At 44.7% G+C, this 19,192-nt stretch overlaps 3 protein-coding genes across 5 annotated transcripts in view; 2 read left to right on the forward strand and 1 right to left on the reverse strand.

The window, feature by feature from the left end:
• Positions 1–2,507, forward strand: part of LOC139385703 (signal-induced proliferation-associated 1-like protein 3) — a 41,674-nt gene extending 39,167 nt beyond the window's left edge. Inside the window, exons 19-21 of one of the 2 annotated variants that reach the window (XM_071130979.1) lie at positions 261–387; positions 932–1,013; positions 1,560–2,507. In XM_071130979.1, coding sequence (XP_070987080.1) covers positions 261–387; positions 932–1,013; positions 1,560–1,703 — 353 coding nt within the window. In that variant the 3' untranslated portion in view covers positions 1,704–2,507. The remainder of the gene's footprint in view (positions 1–260; positions 388–931; positions 1,014–1,559) is intronic. The other variant, XM_071130978.1, reaches the window with a different exon arrangement.
• A 9,469-nt stretch (positions 2,508–11,976) lies between these two features.
• LOC139385975 (glutaminyl-peptide cyclotransferase-like a) lies at positions 11,977–17,483 on the forward strand. Of its 2 annotated transcripts, none has more exons than XM_071131292.1 (7): positions 11,977–12,881; positions 13,073–13,219; positions 13,381–13,674; positions 14,366–14,527; positions 14,593–14,692; positions 14,785–14,901; positions 16,297–17,483. In XM_071131292.1, exons 1-7 carry the CDS (start codon positions 12,669–12,671, stop codon positions 16,440–16,442), a joined length of 1,179 nt encoding a protein of 392 aa, XP_070987393.1. In that variant the 5' UTR covers positions 11,977–12,668; the 3' UTR covers positions 16,443–17,483. The 2 variants fall into 2 exon arrangements, with proteins under 2 accessions (XP_070987393.1, XP_070987394.1); XM_071131293.1 differs by having other exon boundaries at positions 12,015–12,881; positions 15,184–17,481.
• A 167-nt stretch (positions 17,484–17,650) lies between these two features.
• Positions 17,651–19,025, reverse strand: LOC139385976 (homeobox protein six1a-like). The gene is made up of 3 exons (XM_071131294.1): positions 18,621–19,025; positions 18,023–18,186; positions 17,651–17,822 (listed from the first exon to the last, which is right to left on the reverse strand). Exons 1-3 carry the CDS (start codon positions 19,023–19,025, stop codon positions 17,651–17,653), a joined length of 741 nt encoding a protein of 246 aa, XP_070987395.1.
• Between the last annotated feature and the right edge of the window lie 167 nt (positions 19,026–19,192).

A 19,192-nucleotide genomic window follows, 5' to 3' on the forward strand; every position in this document is an offset into this window, starting at 1 on the left:
TGTGTGTGTTCAGATATCTGGTCCCCTGCCACCACAAACCCTCTCACAGCAGCTCCAGCGGGCAGGGACCAACTAAGACATGATCCTGGGCCTCAGTTATAGCCCCTAGCCCAGCTGGGCTGCTCCTTGACGGGCTTGACTGGGTGAAATCTCCCTGGAGACCTTGCGAAGATGGGGGATTGGGGGGGACAGCCTTTGTTGTTTGGTAGCTGACTGCGAAGGGGGAAATGCAGTCTTGTAACTGTGTGTGTGTGTTACAGTGCAAAGGGCAGTGTCTCTATTCTCGCTCACCGAGCCTCAAGTTGGGGTTCCAGACATGCGGCCGATCATCAGTCCAGTCCAGTTCCAAACACCTCAGACTCCACGCACTACCCCCACCTTCAGCGGGTAAGTCTCCGATTCACACACCAGCTCAAACAATCGCGGTCTGTAGCCGCCACAATCATGGCGGTTACAGCAGATGGGAATCGTTTTGGTCTATTTGACACCGATACTCCAGATCCTAAACACAGTATTTGAGTGTATAAAAGCACTGGCTACACTTGGACTTCCCATTTTTCCTTTTGTCAGGTCAACCTCACCGGTCACATGTAGAGAGCTGTACTGGCAGTGCCATCCTGTGGTTAGATGTGGTAATTACACATGGATCAAACATGTTACCAAGGATCTCTGAACACCTGCTGTAGGGAACAAACAGTGGAGTGTTTGAGTTAAAGCAGTCTGGGCCTGTTCAGCTTGTGTTGTCTCAGGGCATGACTACAACCAGCCTGTCACTGAAACTGCCTCTTGTTTACCAAACTAACACGCTGCGTTGTACGGTCCTTATAAACTCTGTTGTTCTGTTGAACACACCTTGTTAAACCCGTCTGCCCTGCCTGCTACTTATTAACCCGTTAGACAGTGTGAGTTAAATGTCTTTGTGTTTTTTCAGGGATGAGGTACCCAACGACCTCTCGGGACGGCTGTACAGCCTAGAGGTGATGCTGAAGCGGCTCAACACTGACCTGGAGAAGGTACCGTTTACACCAGAGAGACATTTAGACTATATGCTCATTTAAATGGCTGTACCACTGACACAGCAAGAATTTAATCTGGTAATAAATAAACAGCCTCCCGAGTGGCACAGCGGTCTAAGGCAGTGCTAGAGGCGTTACTACAGACCCGGGTTAATTCCCGGGCTGTGCCTCAACCAGCCGTGGCCTGGAGTCCCATAGGACGGCGCACAATTGGACCAGCGTCGTCCTAGTTAGGGGAGGGTTTGGCCGGGGTGGCTTTACTTGGCTCATCGAACTCTAGCGACTCCTTGTGGCGGGCTGGGTTGGTGCACATTGGTGCGGGTGTCAAGGAGCGCGATTAGGTGGGTCATGTTTTCAGAGGACACATGACTCCACCTTTGCCTCTCCCGAGCCCGAGCCCGTTGGGGAGTTGCAGCGATGAGACAAGATCGAAAATGGGGAGAAAAGAAAATACCAATACAAAAGAAAGATCAAGATAATTAACACTTTCTTCCCTTTCTCTTTCTGTCTCTCCCCCACATTCCCTCCCTCTCTGTCTCTCAGGAGAAGAAGGACAAAGTGCACCTGTTGGCTGAGATGGCTAACCTGCGGCAGAATAACCAGCGGCTCCAGGAAGAGAGCCACTCGGCCAGTGAGCAACTCCGCAAGTTCAGCCTGCTCTTCACCGACCCCCCGCAGAGGAAGTGAGCTCACACGAACACAGGAAGTGACCTCGGAGCGAGAGTGCGAGAGCATCCGCAGAGAGAACTTGTGACCTAAGCCAGAGAATGATGGAGAGGAGGGAAGAGGTTAGGGTAAAGGTGATTTTAGTGGAACAACAGTCACAGTGAGTTTCATGCTGTTGGGATTGAGTGGGGAATGGATTTGTTAGTGGGTCTGGTTAGGCACTGTGGAATACATGGGCAATAGAAAATAGAAGTTAGTGTGTGAAATGATGTACAAGAAAATAAGAGAGGGAAGGAACACCCCCCCCCTACATTCTCACGTTCTTTCCCTCGCCTGCTGCTTCTGTCACATTCCAACCACACCATCTCCCTCCTGCCTCTCCTAGAGGGGTAGGATGGTAGGGGAGAAGAGGAGCACTACTTCTCCACCACTGACCTGCTCTGGGGAGAGAGACCTGTCGTTATGCCGCCACAGAGAGACCAGAAACCATGCCTCGCTCTGGGCTGGATGGACATAGGGACTGCAGAGAACCAATGGATCCCCGTTGGCTCATCTGAAACCAAATTGCCTAGACAGAAGAGCCTGCAAGTAGACACGCCTATTATTATTTTTTACTCTAAAAGAGTCCCAACACAGCACAAGCTGACTCTCCCTTAGCCTGTGCACCCAGAGTGAATCCCTCTGTCCCTGCTTGTAGGTTTTTATTTTTGTACACTCCTGCGTCAGAGAAAAGCCAATAAAGAGGAGAGATGTTATGAACCTTAGAACACTAGATCACCCAGAGAGGCCTAATACTGTTCCTGAAGCGAATCAGCCAAAAACAAACACGAGCTCTGGCTCAAAAAAGAGAGAGAGAGACTACAACTCCCAGAATGCTCTGGGATACGTGTGTTTATAAAAGATGTGGTACTGTAGTTTTGCCCGTGTGGTTCAACATATAGTTTGAACACATGCATATTGTACTGATACACTTTGTTGAGTGTGTGTGTGTGTGTGTGAGGTTGGCACGGGGCATTTCAGTCATGAGCACGCTGTGTTATGACCGCTACGCTAGTGAGATGAGACATCTTGTTCGTTCAGAGACAGAATATAGTGTCATAAACTCAATGATAGTATCTCATCTCAGTTTTTTTGGGTTAACGGTCAATGTTTTTTTAGAATTATCATATTTTGTGGTTTATGTTTTGTTTACCAACTGCTAGTACACACATCTGTATGCATTTAGAAAATACATAGAAATGATCTCTTAAACACTGTAGCACCTGTGTCGTGGTACAATAGCTGTGTGTGTTTGCTAGAATGAAGGGGTATTATACATACTGTTTTGCTAACAGTCCTCGTGTCTGCAGAGTCAAACTGAACAATTTATACACAACTGTGAGACCTAGCTAAATAACTTAAGTAACTTATCCTGTGGTGATGGGTCTGTGAAACGTGTGGCCATTTCGAAAACAAACAAACAATGTCCATACGACAGGAATACACTAAACTAAATCGACACCTACGCTTGGTTATATTCTGTATAGAAACTATTTTTCTTACCGATGTGTGTCCATTGTTTGTGATGAATGTGGGATAAATGGAGGGCAGCATGGAGCTGGCAGAACCAACGGTGTGGGTTCCAATTCTCGTTTGGACCACATCCATTTACTAAAATTCTGAAAATGTCTGCTGAAGGACCATACGACTATTTTGGTTCCGTTAAATGTAACCCCCGAGCACAGTTAAGTCGTCGTAGACCCCCTTTTCAGGAACCTCCCCTGCCCTGCCTCAACTGGAATCCTGTCTTCCCTTCACTACTCTCAGGACCCTTCACAGACATCCCCTTTTACAGACTGTACTATTTATTTGTATTTATTGTTTTGTGTGTGGACATGTACCTATATGGTGTAAACCCTTTGTGGCTGGATCGGTGGACATTCACATGCATATGGCACAAAACATACAAAACAAACTACACAACCCTGCCCTCACTCTTTCAGAAACATCTGTACATTTACGAGAGACATGACGTTGAGATAAGAGCAACATGTACAGTACATTCGGAAAGTATTCAAACCTCTTTACTTTTTCCAGATTTTGTTATGTTCCAGCCTTGCTCTAAAATGTATTTTAATTATTTTTTTCCCACTCATCAATCTACACACAATACCCCATAATGACAGAGCGAAAACAGGTTTTTAGAAATTGTTGCAAATTTATTTACTTAAGTATTCAGACCCTTTTCTTTGAGACTTAATTGAGCTCAGGTGCATCCTGTTTCCATTGATCATCCTTGAGATGTTTCTACAACTTGATTGGAGTCCACCTGTGGTAAATTCAATTGTTTGGACATGATTTGGAAAGGCACACACCTGTCGATATAAGGTCCCACAGTTGACAGTGCATGTTAGAGCAAAAACCAAGCCATGAGATCGAAGGAATTGTCCGTAGAGCTCCGAGACAGGATTGTGTCGAGGCACAGCTCTGGGGAAGGGTACCAAAAAATGTCAGCAGTATTGAAGGTCCCCTAGAACACAGTGGCCTACCTTCTTAAATGGAAGAAGTTTGGAACCACCAAGACTTCCTAGAGCTGGCCGCAAAGCCAAACTGAGCAATCGGGGGAGAAGGGCCTTGCTCAGGGAGGTGACCAAGAACCCGATGGTCATTCTGACATGGCTCCAGAGTTCCTGTGTGGAGATGGGAGAATCTTCCAGAAGGACAACCATCTCTGCAGCACTCCACCAATCAGGCCTTTATGGTAGAGTGGCCAGACGGAAGCCACTCCTCAGTAAAAGCCACATGACAGCCTGGCACCATCCCTACGGTGAAGCATGGTGGTGGCAGCATCATGCTGTGGATATGTTTTTCAACAGCAGGGAGACTCGTCAGGATAGAGAGAGAGAGATGAATGGAGCAAAGAACAGCGAGATCTTTAAAAGCCATCTCCAGAGCCAGGACTTTGAACCCCGCTCAAACATTGCGAGTGACCTGAAAATAGCTGTGCAGCGACGCTCCCCATCCAACCTGACAGAGTTTGAGACCATCTGCAGAGAAGAATGGGAGTAACTCCTCAAATACAGGTGTGCCAAGCTTGTAGCGTCATTCCCAAGAAGACTTGAGGTAATAATCGCTGCCAAAGGTGCTTCAACAAAGTACTGAGTAAAGGGTCTGAATACGTATGCAAATGTGATATTTTTTATAAATGTGAAAATTGTGGGGGTATTGTGTGTAGAGTCATGAGGAGAGAAAACAATTGACTCCATCTTAGAATAAGGCTGTAACGTAACAAAGTGGAAAAAGTCAAGGGGTCTGAATACTTTCCGAATGCACTGTACAGACATCTGTCCTCATTTCTCTGTGTACTGTAAGCTGCCTCATCCTCCTCCAGCCAGTTATATCATCTTGGACATACCAAGAGCAACTCAAACATAACCCTACACACTCATGTTATCACTGAAGCTCAGCAAATGTGCTGTGATGTTGATATCTGCAATGTCTTAATCTTTATTTTGTTTATTTGTGTGTGGAGGGGTATGGGTGTTTTTAAGGATTTAGTTTGGCTGTATTTGATTTCAAGAAAACTGTAGTTAAATACAGTACCAGTCAAAAGTTTGGACAGACCTACTAATTCAAGTGTTTTTATTTTTGCTATTTTCTACATTGTAGAATAAATAGTGAAGACATCAAAACTATGAAATGACACATGGAATCATGTAGTAACCAAAAAAAGTGTTAGCCATATCAAATATATTTGAGATTCTTCAAAGTAGCCACCCTTTGCCTTGATGACAGCTTTGTATCCATCAACCAGCTTCATGAGGTAGTTACCTGGAATGATTTTCCTTCACTCTGCAGTCCAACTCATCCCAAACCATCTCAATTGGGTTGAGGTCGGGTTATTGTGGAGGCCAGGTCATCTGATGCAGCACTCCATCACTCTCCTTCTTGGTCAAATAGCCCTTACACAGCCTGGAGGTGTGCTGGGTAATTGTCCTGTTGAAAAACAAATGATAGTCAGATGTAAACCAGATGGCATGGCGTATCGCTACAGAATGCAGTTTTGGATTTATCAGACCAAAGGACAGATTTCTCGTGTTTTTTGGCCCAAGCAAGTCTCTTATTATTCGTGTCCTTTAGTAGTGGTTTCTTTGCAGCAATTTGACCATGAAGGCATGATTCACGCAGTCTCCTCGAACCGTTGATGTTGAGATGTGTTTGTACCTCACAGATTTCAAGTAACAATCTGAGGTGCAGTTAATTGACGATTTATGAGGTGCAGTTAGAGGTGCAACTTATCTGTGGCGGTCCTCATGAGAGCCAGTTTCATCATAGCGCTTGATGGTTCTTGAGACTCCACTTGAAGAAACTTTAGAAGTTCTTGAAATGTTCTGAATTGACTGACCTTCATGTCTTAAAGTCATGATGGACTGTCGTTTCTCTTTGCTTATTTGAGCTGTTCTTGCCATAACATGGATTTGGTCTTTTACCACATAGGGCTATCTTCTGTGTACCCCCTTACCTTGTCACAACACAACTGATTGTCTGAAATGCATTAAGAAGGAAATAAATTCCACATATGAACTTTTAACAAGGCACACCTGTTAATTGAAATGCATTCCAGGAGATTATTTCATTGTTTTGTTGTCTCCACTATTATTCTACAATGTAGAAAATAGTAAAAAAAATATAAAGAAAACCCTTGAATGAGTAGGTGTGTCCAAACTTGTACTGTACATGTTGAACATAGCTCGGTGCATCAATGTTGCATGTGCACAAATCACAAATGGTAACATCGAAACTTGGTAAATGGATCAATTGTATGATTTTTTTTTTAAATTTTTTAGATGTTTAATATTTGTCTAATTTATTTTTGGAACATATTGGCCACTTTTGCGAAATAAAATACAAAATAGTGGAATTAAGAGGGTACTTTGTTTTTATTTCTGTATATGCTGTTAGATTTTAAATCTTTGTATAGAGCTGATTTGTATGATTTACATAGTTTTTCTTACTTTGTTGGTGCATTCTGCATGAGGCAGGAGTGCTTTATGCATTGACGAAAACTTACGGTTGAACATTGTTTTTCTTGGGGATGTTGTATCAATGACTGTACATTTTAAAAGTGTAAATTGTTTTCATTATTTTATAAGAACATATATTAAAAATATTTCATAATGATAGAATCTGTATTTTTTTATTATTTTTGGCCATGGTATTTTAACTAGGCAAGTCAGTTAAGAACATTCTTATTTACAATGACGGCCTACCAAAAGGCCTCCTACAGGGACTGGGATGAAAAAATATAGGACAAAACACACATCGACAAGAGACACCATAACACTACATAAAGACAGACCTAAGACGACAACATAGCATGGCAGCAACACATGAAAACACAGCATGGTAGCAAGACAACATAGTACAAACATTATTGCGCACAGACAACAAAAAGGGCAAGAAGGTAAAGACAACAATACATCACGTGAAGCAGCCACAACTGTTAGTAAGAGTGTCCATGATTGAGTCTTTGACGTAAGAGATTGAGATAAAACTGTCCAGTTTGAGTGTTTGCAGCTCATTCCAGTCGCTAGCTGCAGCAAACTGAAAAGAGGAGCGACCCAGGGATGTGTGCGCTTTGGTGACCTTTAACAGAACGTAACTGGTAGAACGGGTGTTGTATGTGGAAGATGAGGGCTGCAGTAGATATCTCAGATAGGGGGGAGTGAGGCCTAAGAGGGTTTTATAAATAAGCATCAACCAGTGGGTCTTTTGACAGGTATACAGAGATGACCAGTTTACAGAGTAGTATAGAGTGCAGTGATGTGCCCTATAAGGAGCATTGGTGGCAAATCTGATGGCCGAATGGTAAAGAACATCTAGCTGCTCGAGGGCACCCTTACCGGTCAATCTATAAATTGTCTCCGTAGTCTAGCATGGGTATGATGGTCATCTGAATCAGTGTTAGTTTGACAGCTGGTGTGAAAGAGGAGAGATTACGATAGAAGAAACCAAGTCTAGATTTAACCTTAGCCTGCAGCTGTGATATGTGCTGAGAGAAGGACAGTGTACCATCTAGCCATACTCCCAAGTACTTGTATGAGGTACCTCAAGCTCTAAACCCTCAGAGGTAGTAATCGCATCTGTGTGGAAAGGGGCATTCTTCTTACCAAACTACATGACCTCTGTTTTGGAGGTGATCAGAACAAGGTTAAGGGCAGAGAAAGCTTGTTGGACACTAAGAAACCTTTGTTGTAGAGTGTTTAACACCAACGTAGTATAAGACTATCATCTGCATATAAATGGATGAAAGAGCTTCCTACTGCTTGAGCTATGTTGTAAATTGAGAAGAGCGTGGGACCTAGGAATGAGCCTTGGGGTACTCCTTTGGTGACAGGCAGTGACTGAGACAGTAGATGTTCTGACTTTATACACTGCTCTCTTTGAGAGAGGTAGTTAGCACACCTGGCCAAAGACCCCTCAGAGACATCAATACTCATAAGCCGGTCCACAAGAATGGAATGGTCTACCGTATCAAAAGCACAACACTGCTTAGAATCAAGGGAATTTGTGATGTCATTTAGGACCTTTTAAGGTTGCAGTGACAGATTCATAACCTGAGCGGAAACCAGATTGCCAAGAAAGTCAGTCAGTTGATTATTGACAAGTTTTTCAAACACTTTTGATAAACAGGGCAAAATAGAAATTAGCCTACAATAGTTAGGATCAGCCTGATCCTTTAAATAAAGGATGCTCTGTGGCTGCCCTCCAAGCAATGGGAACCTCCCCAGAGAGGTTAAAAAGGTCAGAGATAGGGCCTCCCGGGTGGCACAGTGGTCTAGGGCACTGCATTGCAGCGCTAGCTGTGCCACCAGAGACTCTGTTCGCGCCCAGGCTCTGTCGAAAAAAAACAAAACAAGCATCTATAGATTGGTGATGATCGGGGCAGCAACCTTAAAGAAGAAACATTGGGGTCAAGTTTAAAGAGCTCCTTTAGCACCTCGGACTCAGTGACCGCCTGCAGGGAGAAACTTTGTAGTGGGGCAGAGGAAAAAGAGGGAGGGGCATCGGGGATAGTGGCATTAGAAGGGGTGGGAGATGAGGAAATGTTGAACGGGCAAGGAGGTATGGCGGAGTCAAATAGGAATCCTGACAATGCAGTGGTGATTAAAGAGTTCAGCCATGTGCTCCTTGTCAGTAACAACCGCATCATCAATATTAAGGGACATGGGTAGCTGTGAGGAGGAGGGTTTATTCCAGGTCTTTAACCATTTCCAGAACTTTTTGGGGTTAGACCCACAGAGAGAACTGCTCCTTAAAGTAACTAACTTTGGCCTTCCGGATAGCCTGAGTGCACTTATTGCTCATTTGCCTGAACCAGAGCCAGTCAGCCTGAGTATGCGCGTGCCGAGCCTTTCGCCAAATGATATTCTTGAGGTGGAGTAAGTCTGCCAGATCACGGTCCAACCAGGGGCTAAATCTGTTTTTAATTATCCTTTTCTTTATGGGGGCGTATTTGTTAACAATACCAATGAAAATATTAAAAAAGAAGGTCCAAGCTTCTTCGACAGAGGGAATCAAGCTGATTATATACCAATTTACAGAGGCCAGGTCATGAAGGAAGGCTTGCTCAGAGTTTTTTAGCAAGCATCTATGACAAATCAGGACAGGATGTTTCACTGAGGAGCCATTATGAACACGGGCTGTAAAACAGTCATCACTTAGGTCATTATAGAAAACAACAGACTGATACCTGTCAGGATTATTTGTAAGGATAACATCAAGGAGAGTAGCCTTTTCTTGGGGTTTGGAGTCATATCTTGAGGGATTGGTAATAATCTGAGAAAGATTTAGGGAGTCCCATTGCTTTAGGACTTGGTCAGGTGGTTTAAGCATGTCCCAGTTTAGGTCACCTGGCAGGACAAATTCAGACTTAGTGTAAGGGGCCAGGAGAGAGCTTAGGGCATTTAGGGTAAAGGCCGGTGCTGATAGTGGCCGATAACACCCAGCAACAGTCAACAAAGAGTTATTTGAAAGTTTAATGCGTAAAACCAGCAAATCGAATTGTTTGGGGACAGACTTGGTGGAGACAACCGAGCACTGAAGGTGATCCTTGGTAAAGATTGCCACTCCACCACCTTTGGAAGATCTCTCTTGTCGAAAAAAGGTTATAACCAGAAAGGTTAACATCAGTATTCAAAACACTCTTTCTTAACCACTTCTCTGTAATGACCAACACATCTGGATTGGAGCTGTGAACCCACACTTTCAATTGATACATTTTAGGTAAAAAGCTTCTAGTGTTAACGTTCAGAAATCAGTGAAGCAGATATCAGAGCACAAATCAGAATTGGGTAGCAACAGTAGATGGGCCAGCGTGTACTGTACATGTACATTTCCAGATCAATCAGCAGTAATACAATCAAGGCACGGCAGAGGACAGGGAGAGCTCTTCAGTGTTGATTTATAACATTTGAATGTGCATTAGATGACAAGATCATATTGTACAGCAATTTCATCAAGTAACATGACTACAAAGCCGGGGAGAGTTGGTTAGAATAGGATGGGAGGCCAAGAGTCCATGTAACCAAAGTCCTGAGTGTGGGAACAAACAGTCTGTCCCATGGTTGGGTAAACAAGCAAGTTCATGGTCAACAATGCATACAGGAGTCATAAGGCAAATAGCATAAAGCACAAGAGAAAAATATAACGAATTGGGGCTAGCCATTGTAAATTCATAGTCTCTTGCCCCAACAGTGCGTTTGTGCTGCATTTTTAAAATGCATTTCTTATTTCACCTTTATTTAACCAGGTAGGCAAGTTAAGGAACAAGTTCTCCTTTCCAACTGTGACCTGGCCAAGATAAAGCAAAGCAGTTCGACACATATAACAACACAGAGTTACACATGGAGTAAAACAAAAATACAGTCAATAATACAGTAGAAAAATAAGTCTATATACAATGTGAGCAAATGAGGTGAGATAAGGGAGGTAAAGGCAAAAAAAGGCCATGGTGGCTAAGTAAATACAATATAGCAATTAAAACACTGGAATGGTAGATTTGACAGTAGATGAGTTTGCAAAGTAGAAATACTGGGGTGCAAAGGAGCTAAATTAATAAATACAGTAGGGGAAGAGGTAGTTGTTTGGGCTATTTATAGATGGGCTATGTACAGGTGCAGGCACTGTGATAGACTGCATCCAATTTGTTGAGTAGGGTGTTGGAGGCTATTTTGTAAATGACATCGCCGAAGTCGAGGATCGGCTTCGGCGATCTAGATTTAACTTTGGATTGGAGATATTTTATGTGAGTCTGGAAGGAGAGTTTACAGTCTAACCAGACACCTAGGTATTTGTAGTTGTCCACATATTCTAAGTCAGAGTAGTGATGCTGGACAGGCAGGCAGGTGCAGGCAGCGATCGGTTGAAGAGCATGCATTTAGTTTTACTTGTATTTAAGAGCAGTTGGAGGCCACGGAAGGATAGTTGTATGGCATTGAAGCTCGTCTGGAGGGTTGTTAACACAGTGTCCAAAGAAGGGCCAGAAGTATACAGAATGGTGTCATCTGCGTAGAGGTGGATGAGAGACTCACCAGCAGCAAGAGCGGCATCATTGATGTATACAGAGAAGAGAGTCGGCCCAAGAATTGAACCCTGTGGCATCCCCATAGAGACTGCCAGAGGCCTGAACAACAGGCCCTCAGATTTGACACACTGAACTCTGTCGGAGAAGTAGTTGGTGAACCAGGCGAGGCAATCATTTGAGAAACCAAGGCTGTTGAGTCTGCCGATGATAATGTGGTGATTGACAGAGTCAATTTAACTATTTGATGACATGAACAGGTTTTGTTTGTACTTGTGCATGTGACCTGAGGCATACAATGCATCTGCTGAATCCTCAAATGAAACCCTGAATGGAACCAAATGGAACAGTAATGTCATTGGATAGAAGTGGCAACAACGTAATGGCACGTTCCTCTGGCTCAGACACTGCATGCATCAACCAATGGTCATCGACCTTCAGATTGCTCTAACATATGAACAAAACTATAAACGCAACATGCAACAATTTCAAAGATTTTACTGAGTTAAAGTTCATATGAGGAAATCAGTCAATTGAAATAAATGCATTAGGCCCTAATCTATGAATTTCACATGACTTGGAATACAGATATGCATCTGTTGGTCACAGATACCTTAACAAATATTTCTGTTGAGTAGTTAGCTAGCTGATGCGTTAAATACCTATAGATGCTTAGTAAGAGAGCTGTCAGACGGGGACTGCGCCTTTAAAATAAGCCCTTGCCTCGTCACTGTCAACGAAAACCCGGAAATCAGGCACCAAAAAAAAGCAAGTTGTGTTGCGTTATCAGTGGATTCGATTACTTCAGTTGGGTGAGAAGCTGCAGAAGTTACAAACCACGTTAGTTGCTGCATCTACCTATTGAAAATAAAAGCCGAAATCAGGTGTAAGACATTTGAGGACAACGGATTTCTAGATAAGGAAGAGTAGCCTAACCATCGATAGATTCATGATATCGATAAATGTTCAACTCCAATGAAGCAAGCCTAAGGATGACACTAGACTGATCGGATACCGAGGATAGATCATAACAGGCCTCATTGAAAGATGGGTTTGGCATGTAGAAGTACATGTTACCATGAAAGAGTAGAGTATAATTTGTATAAATGCCAAGGGGGGCTTAGGGTAGCCTAGATACTATTATTTAGGAGTCGAGGTGGGGCGTTGCAAATACAAGCTATAACAATACTATTATAAAATAAATGAGCAACGTCTGGTGCAATACTTTGAAAACTTCAAAATAAGACGCTAAGCTGAATTGCGGACTCTATCTAATCACATAATAGGTGGTTTCACTGTAAGTTCAGTTCGGGGACTGACACGTAGCTGTAGATCGGGCCAACAGGGACCGAGCAGCTGCCGTGAGTTTCAGTTATAGAGATACGGGTCTTTTTCGTTCTAACCGCGTTTTAGAAAGCTTTGTTATGTCGAGAACTAGTCGACGGTACAAGCCTTTGCAGGCGAATAACGGTGCTCTCCCTGGTTGCAACTCGGTTCGGATGCCCCGTGCTCGGGTACTGGTCTTCTGTCTCTTGGGTGTGCTGACTCTTGCTATGGTGTTGGGCTTATATTTGTCCAACGAAACAAGCAGCAACCGCAACAACAGAATCCCCGTCGTAGATTTGGCAAAAGACCGGGTAAGGAACTAAACTCAATCAATTACTGTACCATTTACAGTTGCGGTAGTGATTGTTGTTCAAGTACAGTTGGCACACAGAATGGTGTCACTGAGGGCTTCAGTGATTTGAGGTTTGTTGTGTGTTCTATTCCATGAGGTCATCTCTTGCTCTCTCTCTCTACCACCCACCCACTCATTCCTCTGCTCCAGTTATCCCATAAGGCCAGTAAGTCTTCTCCATCCCAGGTGCGACGGCTGGTGTCCCAGGTAGACGGATCACGCCTGTGGGAGACTCACCTTAGGCCCATCCTCATTGAGAGACTCCCAGGAACCCTGGGCAGCCAGGCTGTACGCCAAGTGAGTGGGTCAGGTGGACTAGGTGACAATAATAATAATAATGATGATGCATTTATATGGTTTCTCACAGCACTTTCATGTAGGAAAGAGTATATCATTTCTAGTTAAAGATCAAACGAAATGCCTCGAGTTCACACCCTTTTCTCATTTCTTTATATCAGCACATCTCCTCCACCTTGTCCTCCCTCTCCGCTGGCTGGACAGTAGAACTCGACTCTTTCCTGTCGCCAACGCCTCGGGGTCAGGTCACTTTCTCCAACATCGTTGCGACCCTTGACCCCGGGGCCCCTCGCAGGCTGCTGCTGACCTGCCACTATGACTCCAAGGTCCTACCCCCGGACCCACGGGTCCCGGAGAGGGTGTTCCTGGGGGCCAGCGACTCAGCAGTGCCCTGTGCCATGATCCTGGAGCTGGCTTCTGCCTTGGACGCCCAGCTCAAAGCTCTCAATCAGCAGGTACCATGTCCATCAATTTATTTTTCCCGGGACTGCATTTTAGATCTATTTATCAGTTTAGTCTGTATAAGAGATTTTGAGATAAACAGTAAAATGTTCAAGCAGACCTGTCCCAAGTTGGCAGCAAACAAAATGCAGGAGCACAATGTGTTATCAGGCATTGTGGTCACAACCACACGTCTGATTTCCCCGCTTAGAATATATATATTTTTTTAGGCCAGCAGGCAGTTTACTCAGATAAACAGAATAAAATACTGCAATGGAAAGAACAGAGAACTGGTGAGGGAGACAGAGTGAGGTGAGATGCTGAGTAGTTGGGTTTCTCTCCCTACTCTCTATCCCCTCCTCTCTCTCTCTCTCTGCAGTGTAGAATATAAAAGTGCTGACTGTAGCCTTGCAGAGAGCAGCCCTGTTTTTAGCAGCAGACTCCATCCTCTGTTTAGCAGTGTCCCCCCCCCCCAGAGACTAACTTTGGTAGTCAGAAATACACACAACCACACACAGCCGAACTGCGACATCACTGCAGCCTCACACAAAAGAAAATAAACTGCAAGAGTGACGTTGTTGGGAATTGAGATGTGATGAAATGACATTGCCTTGGCCTTTACTTGGCACAGAGCAGAACATTCTCACCCCTGTCTCTATCTAATGCAATTAAACCCTACCTGCTCCCACTGTCTCTGTGCTGTAGGCATCTGCTGTAACCCTCCAGCTAGTGTTTTTTGACGGAGAGGAGTCGTTTGAGGAGTGGACAGCCACAGACTCTCTCTATGGATCAAGGCACCTGGCAGAGCGCATGGCACACACACCCCACCCACTAGGCTCCACACACACCAACCTGCTGCAGGCTGTGGTAAGACACCTTTGTGTGCACATTAAAATATGGCATCCACTCACTCTCACCTCCGTCCATTTTAGGATCTCTTTGTTCTACTGGACCTGCTTGGTGGTCCAGACCCTTTGATTGTAAATCACTTTGACAACACTGCCCGCTGGTTTGACCGTCTCATCGCTGCAGGTAACATACACACCCCAGGGAGGGTCAGTTCCCTTATTGACGTTGTCTTTCTGCACTCTGTGCTTTAACTCTCCTCCATCCATCCCTCTCAGAGAAGAGGCTGCACAGGCAGGGTCTGTTGACCTCTCACCCCTCTGAGCAGACCTACTTCAGGAAGGACGTGTACCTGGGCCCTGTGCAGGACGACCACATTCCCTTCCTACATAAAGGTGGGAGGGTATGCTCATATACAGCAGACAAACTGACATACAGTCGTGGCCAAACTTTTTGAGGATGAAACAAAAATATTAATTTTCAAAGTCTGCTGCCTCAGTTTGTATGATGGTCAATTTGCATATACTCTAGAATTTTGTATAGAGTGATCAGATTAATTGCAAAGTCCCTCTTTGCCATGCAAATGAACTGAATCCCCCAAAAGAACATTTCCACTGCATTTCAGTCCTGCCACAAAAGGACCAGCTGACATGTCAGTGATTCTCTCGTTAACACAGGTGAGAGTGTTGACGAGGACAAGGCTGGAGATTACTCTGCCATGCTTATTGAGTTCGAATAACAGACTGGAAGCTTCAAAAGGAGAGCGGTGCTTGGAATCATTGTTCTTCCTCTCAACCATGGTTACCTGCAAGGAAACACGTACCGCCATCATTGCTTTGCACAAAAAGGGCTTCACAGGCAAGGATATTGCTGCCAGTAAGATTGCACCTAAATCAACCATTTATCGGATCATCAAGAACTTCAAGAAGAGCGGTTCAATTGTTGTGAAGAAGGCTTCAGGTCGCCCAATATTTTTTATTTTTCTGATGAATCCCCTTTCCGATTGTTTGGGGCATCTGGAAAAAAGCTTGTCAGGAGAAGACAAGGTGAGCGCTACCATCAGTCCTGTGTCATGCCAACAGTAAAGCGTCCTGAGACCATTCATGTGTGGGGTTGCTTCTCAGCCAAGGAGGTGGGCTCACTCATAATTTTGCCTAAGAACACAGCCATGAATAAAGAATGGTACCAACACATCCTCTGAGAGCAACTTCTCCCAACCATCCAGGGACAGTTTGGTGACGAACAATGCCTTTTCCAGCATGAATGGAGCACCTTGCCATAAGGCAAAAGTGATAACAAATTGGCTCGGGGAACAAAACATTGATATTTTGGGTCCATGGCCAGAACTCCCCATACCTTAATCCCATTGAGAACTTGTGGTCAATCCTCAAGAGGCGGGTGGACAAACAAAAACCCACAAATTCTGACAAACGCCAAGCATTGATTATGCAAGAATGGACTGCCATCAGTCAGGATGTGGCCCAGAAGTTAATTAACAGCATGCCAGGGCGGATTGCAGAAGTCTTGGAAAAAGGGTCAACACTGCAAATATTGACTCTTTGCAACAACTTCATGTAATTGTCAATCCTTTGACACTTATGAAATGCTTGTAATTATACATCTGACAAAAATATCTAAAGACAATGAAGCAAACTTTGTGGAAATAAATGTGTCACTCAACTTTTGGCCACGACTGTACTATCACAACAATTCGTCGCCTCGGCTGATGGGATTTTGTCTTAAGAAATCATTTAAATCCTGCAATTCTTCTTTCTTTCACACCAACTCAGGTGTTCCTGTGCTTCATGTCATTGCCACCCCCTTCCCCCCATTCTGGCACACGCTGGATGACACGGAGGAGAACATGCACCGACCCACAGTGGAAAATCTCACCAAGATCCTGGCTGTGTTCCTGGCCGAGTACCTGGGCTTTTAACCACACCTGGACCCACCATTGGACTGGTCCCATAACCCGAGAACCAACAGATTACATGGGACACCTTTTTAACCACAGTGTAGGAAATACAGACAGGGGTTTGGGGCAGTTTTGCCCTGACGTTGCAAAAGACTAGGAGAGATAATGTTCCTCTGTCACTGGACAGGTTCTATCCACTGAAACCAACACTCATAGACACATTGATCTGAGAGCAGAACTACCATCAAGTGACCCTGCTGGATGTTGGCAGCTTGTATCACAGAAAAACCTTGATAAATAACTGGAAGAGGCCTTTGTGGATTTTAATATTCTCATCGCCTCTTTTTTTTAAGTCTTAAGGTAGCACTGCTAACCTAATCTTTTCTTTATGCTATATGGTCCTCTGTTGTGATTTTCCAACACTCAGTGAATATCAGACTGTAGACTTGATTTCATGCCATAAGCTCGTTGAGCTGACATTGACGGTTGTATTCAGAGCATGGCAGTGACCGAAAACTTGAACATAACAATGAATGACATTGAAATGGTTGTCCCATCACTGGATATCTTCTGTATGCATTACCTCTCCCCAAGAGGTTTCCGGCCCAGGCTTGGTTTAGCATGTCATCTGTCTCACATCTTACCAGAGTGCTGATTTCAAAAACGGCTTCAATCGGAGAAGGTGCTGGGCGAAAATAAGCTGGATAAGAACACAGCTGAATCAAAAGCGTCAGTCCGAATCTAAATAGGCCGGATTGCCTCTGCGGGAGGCAGGCAGCTTGCGTGCACACACTGGATGATGTTGTTTAAGCTCAGTGAATAGGAATCATCTCACACCCGTCCCTATGGGACATACAGTGGGAGAGGCTGTGTGCTTGTTCTGGCTGTACTAACATTTGGCTGTGGTATCTCTCAGCTGCAACCTGGGTTGTGTTCAGGAAGCATGATATGGGAGCACATTTTTTTTCAAACCATATTGTTTATTCCCAAATGCTTCAAGTGCTTGTCAATGATTAGGTCTGATGACACATTTGTGTTTTCAATTAAACTATTTAAAAAATGTTTTGCTTTTGACTTTGATTTAACACAACCTACAGTTTTCGGTACAGGGTATCATGAAACTACGCTACTCAAAAGATTGAATGGCTTACATACATTTCTGGCAGGACAAGTGAATCGTGCCTATGAAGTGAGCCGACTATACATGATGGCTCAGGTAGTGAAGAGATTCAGAGTTGTCCCCCACCCATATGGCTCAGAAGTGGGGGCTGTGAACAGGAGAAGAGGGGACTGGGGCTGCCTGGAGGTGAACGTCCATTGTCAGGGAAGGGGTAGGCCTTTGGGTATGCTGCTCCTGGGGTTCTGTTGGAGCCAAGAGGTGGTCCACAACCTTTCTGTTCCCTAAGAGGAGAGAGAGAGAGAGAGAGCACGTCAGTTCCCTGGTTGTGCCAGAAGAGGGCAGTGGTAGTCCACTGCAAAGCTGTCAGCTAAATGAGAAATCATGTAGTCCTCAATAAAAATGAAAGGAGGGATGAACATTTAGAAACTCCTTTAGAACTATTTCTCATGAAATGTATTAGAAGGAGAAAGTTAAGACTCACCCGGTAGTACCGTGAGCTGCTCGGTCTCGTTGCCGTCTGTTCTTGAACAAGCTGCTCACCTGGGTGGCGGTGAGACCGGTGGCGGCCGCAAGCGCTCGTTTCTCACGTGGTGAAGGGTAGGGTTTACAGTAATACCACTCCCACAGCACACTCCGGGATTTCTCCTGTAAAGAGAAACATTAACCTCGGATTTCTGAAACAAGTAGGTTAATGATTTAAAGTTCATGGTAGCAGTAAGAGGCCTCTGCTCCTCATCTCCTTCCCTTCATCTGCACTGATATGAGGGACGTTACAGCCATCATATTGCTTTGACTGGTCCTGTGAAGACAGGTGTTCAGGGCATTTGAAGCAGACGGAGTGTAACACACTTTAGGCTTAATATCCAGGTAGAAAGTCCCTTTTGTCTTGACATACCCCATCTTGACACCACAAGGGCTAAACTCAGATGCAACACCTAATGTATTACAGACAGCTTAATTATCGACCAGGTCCCAGGGACATTTCGTTTTACAAGAAGCAAAAATGCTGAGGCAGTATAATGATTAAATATAGTATTAATATCTGCTCAAACAAACCTAGCAGATTTCATTCACTGTACCTTGAAGCAGTAGCTGGTCTCCTCTCCATCCCAGATGGTTCTTGGCAGAGGAAACTTACGGCGTATGCGGTACTTCCCCACAGCCCCAAGGGGGCGCCCTCTCTGACACTCGGCCTCCAGGTAGTGTGCCCTCAGCCAGAGCTGCTGCAGCAGGGGGTGGCTGCGATTGGAGAAATGGAAGCTCTCCAGGAGGGCGTAGAGGTCCGAGAAGCGCCCTAGATGGAAGGCCACGGCAGCCCGCGCCTTCAGGATGCTCTCCAGACCCCCCGGGCAAGAGGAGGTAGAGGGGGGAAGAGTGTAGAGGAAGTCAGTCAAGCGCTCCATGCGTCCGCTCTGCAGAAGGACCTCGCACATACACGCCACCTGTTCTACCGAGAAGACCATCGCCATGGAGATGGAGCCCATGCACACCAAGAGGTCAAAAGGTTAGTTGGCTTACCTCTGACCTTTCACAACTCTCTCAGTGAAGGGAAATGTTTTAGAGAGAGCTGCTGTTGGGTGAAGTCTGTGTGAACGTGTGTATATATATATATATATATCCTTATCCATACCCGGTCCCGCCCTGGCAATGT

The sequence above is a fragment of the Oncorhynchus clarkii genome, chromosome 27 (assembly GCF_045791955.1).
Source record: "Oncorhynchus clarkii lewisi isolate Uvic-CL-2024 chromosome 27, UVic_Ocla_1.0, whole genome shotgun sequence".
NCBI classification, from domain to species: domain Eukaryota; kingdom Metazoa; phylum Chordata; class Actinopteri; order Salmoniformes; family Salmonidae; genus Oncorhynchus; species Oncorhynchus clarkii.

What these genes read in the sequence shown, in the direction of transcription:
- LOC139385975 (XM_071131292.1), top strand. Translation starts at nt 12,669, where the DNA reads ATGTCGAGAACTAGTCGACGGTACAAGCCTTTGCAGGCGAATAACGGT. An exon ending in CCAACCTGCTGCAGGCTGTG is followed by an intron (nt 14,528 to 14,592) that starts GTAAGACACCTT and finishes CGTCCATTTTAG; the next exon opens with GATCTCTTTGTTCTACTGGA. An exon ending in CATTCCCTTCCTACATAAAG is followed by an intron (nt 14,902 to 16,296) that starts GTGGGAGGGTAT and finishes ACACCAACTCAG; the next exon opens with GTGTTCCTGTGCTTCATGTC.
- LOC139385976 (XM_071131294.1), bottom strand. Translation starts at nt 19,025, where the DNA reads ATGGGCTCCATCTCCATGGCGATGGTCTTCTCGGTAGAACAGGTGGCG. An exon ending in AGACCAGCTACTGCTTCAAG is followed by an intron (nt 18,187 to 18,620) that starts GTACAGTGAATG and finishes TTCTCTTTACAG; the next exon opens with GAGAAATCCCGGAGTGTGCT. An exon ending in GCAGCTCACGGTACTACCGG is followed by an intron (nt 17,823 to 18,022) that starts GTGAGTCTTAAC and finishes CTCTCCTCTTAG; the next exon opens with GGAACAGAAAGGTTGTGGAC.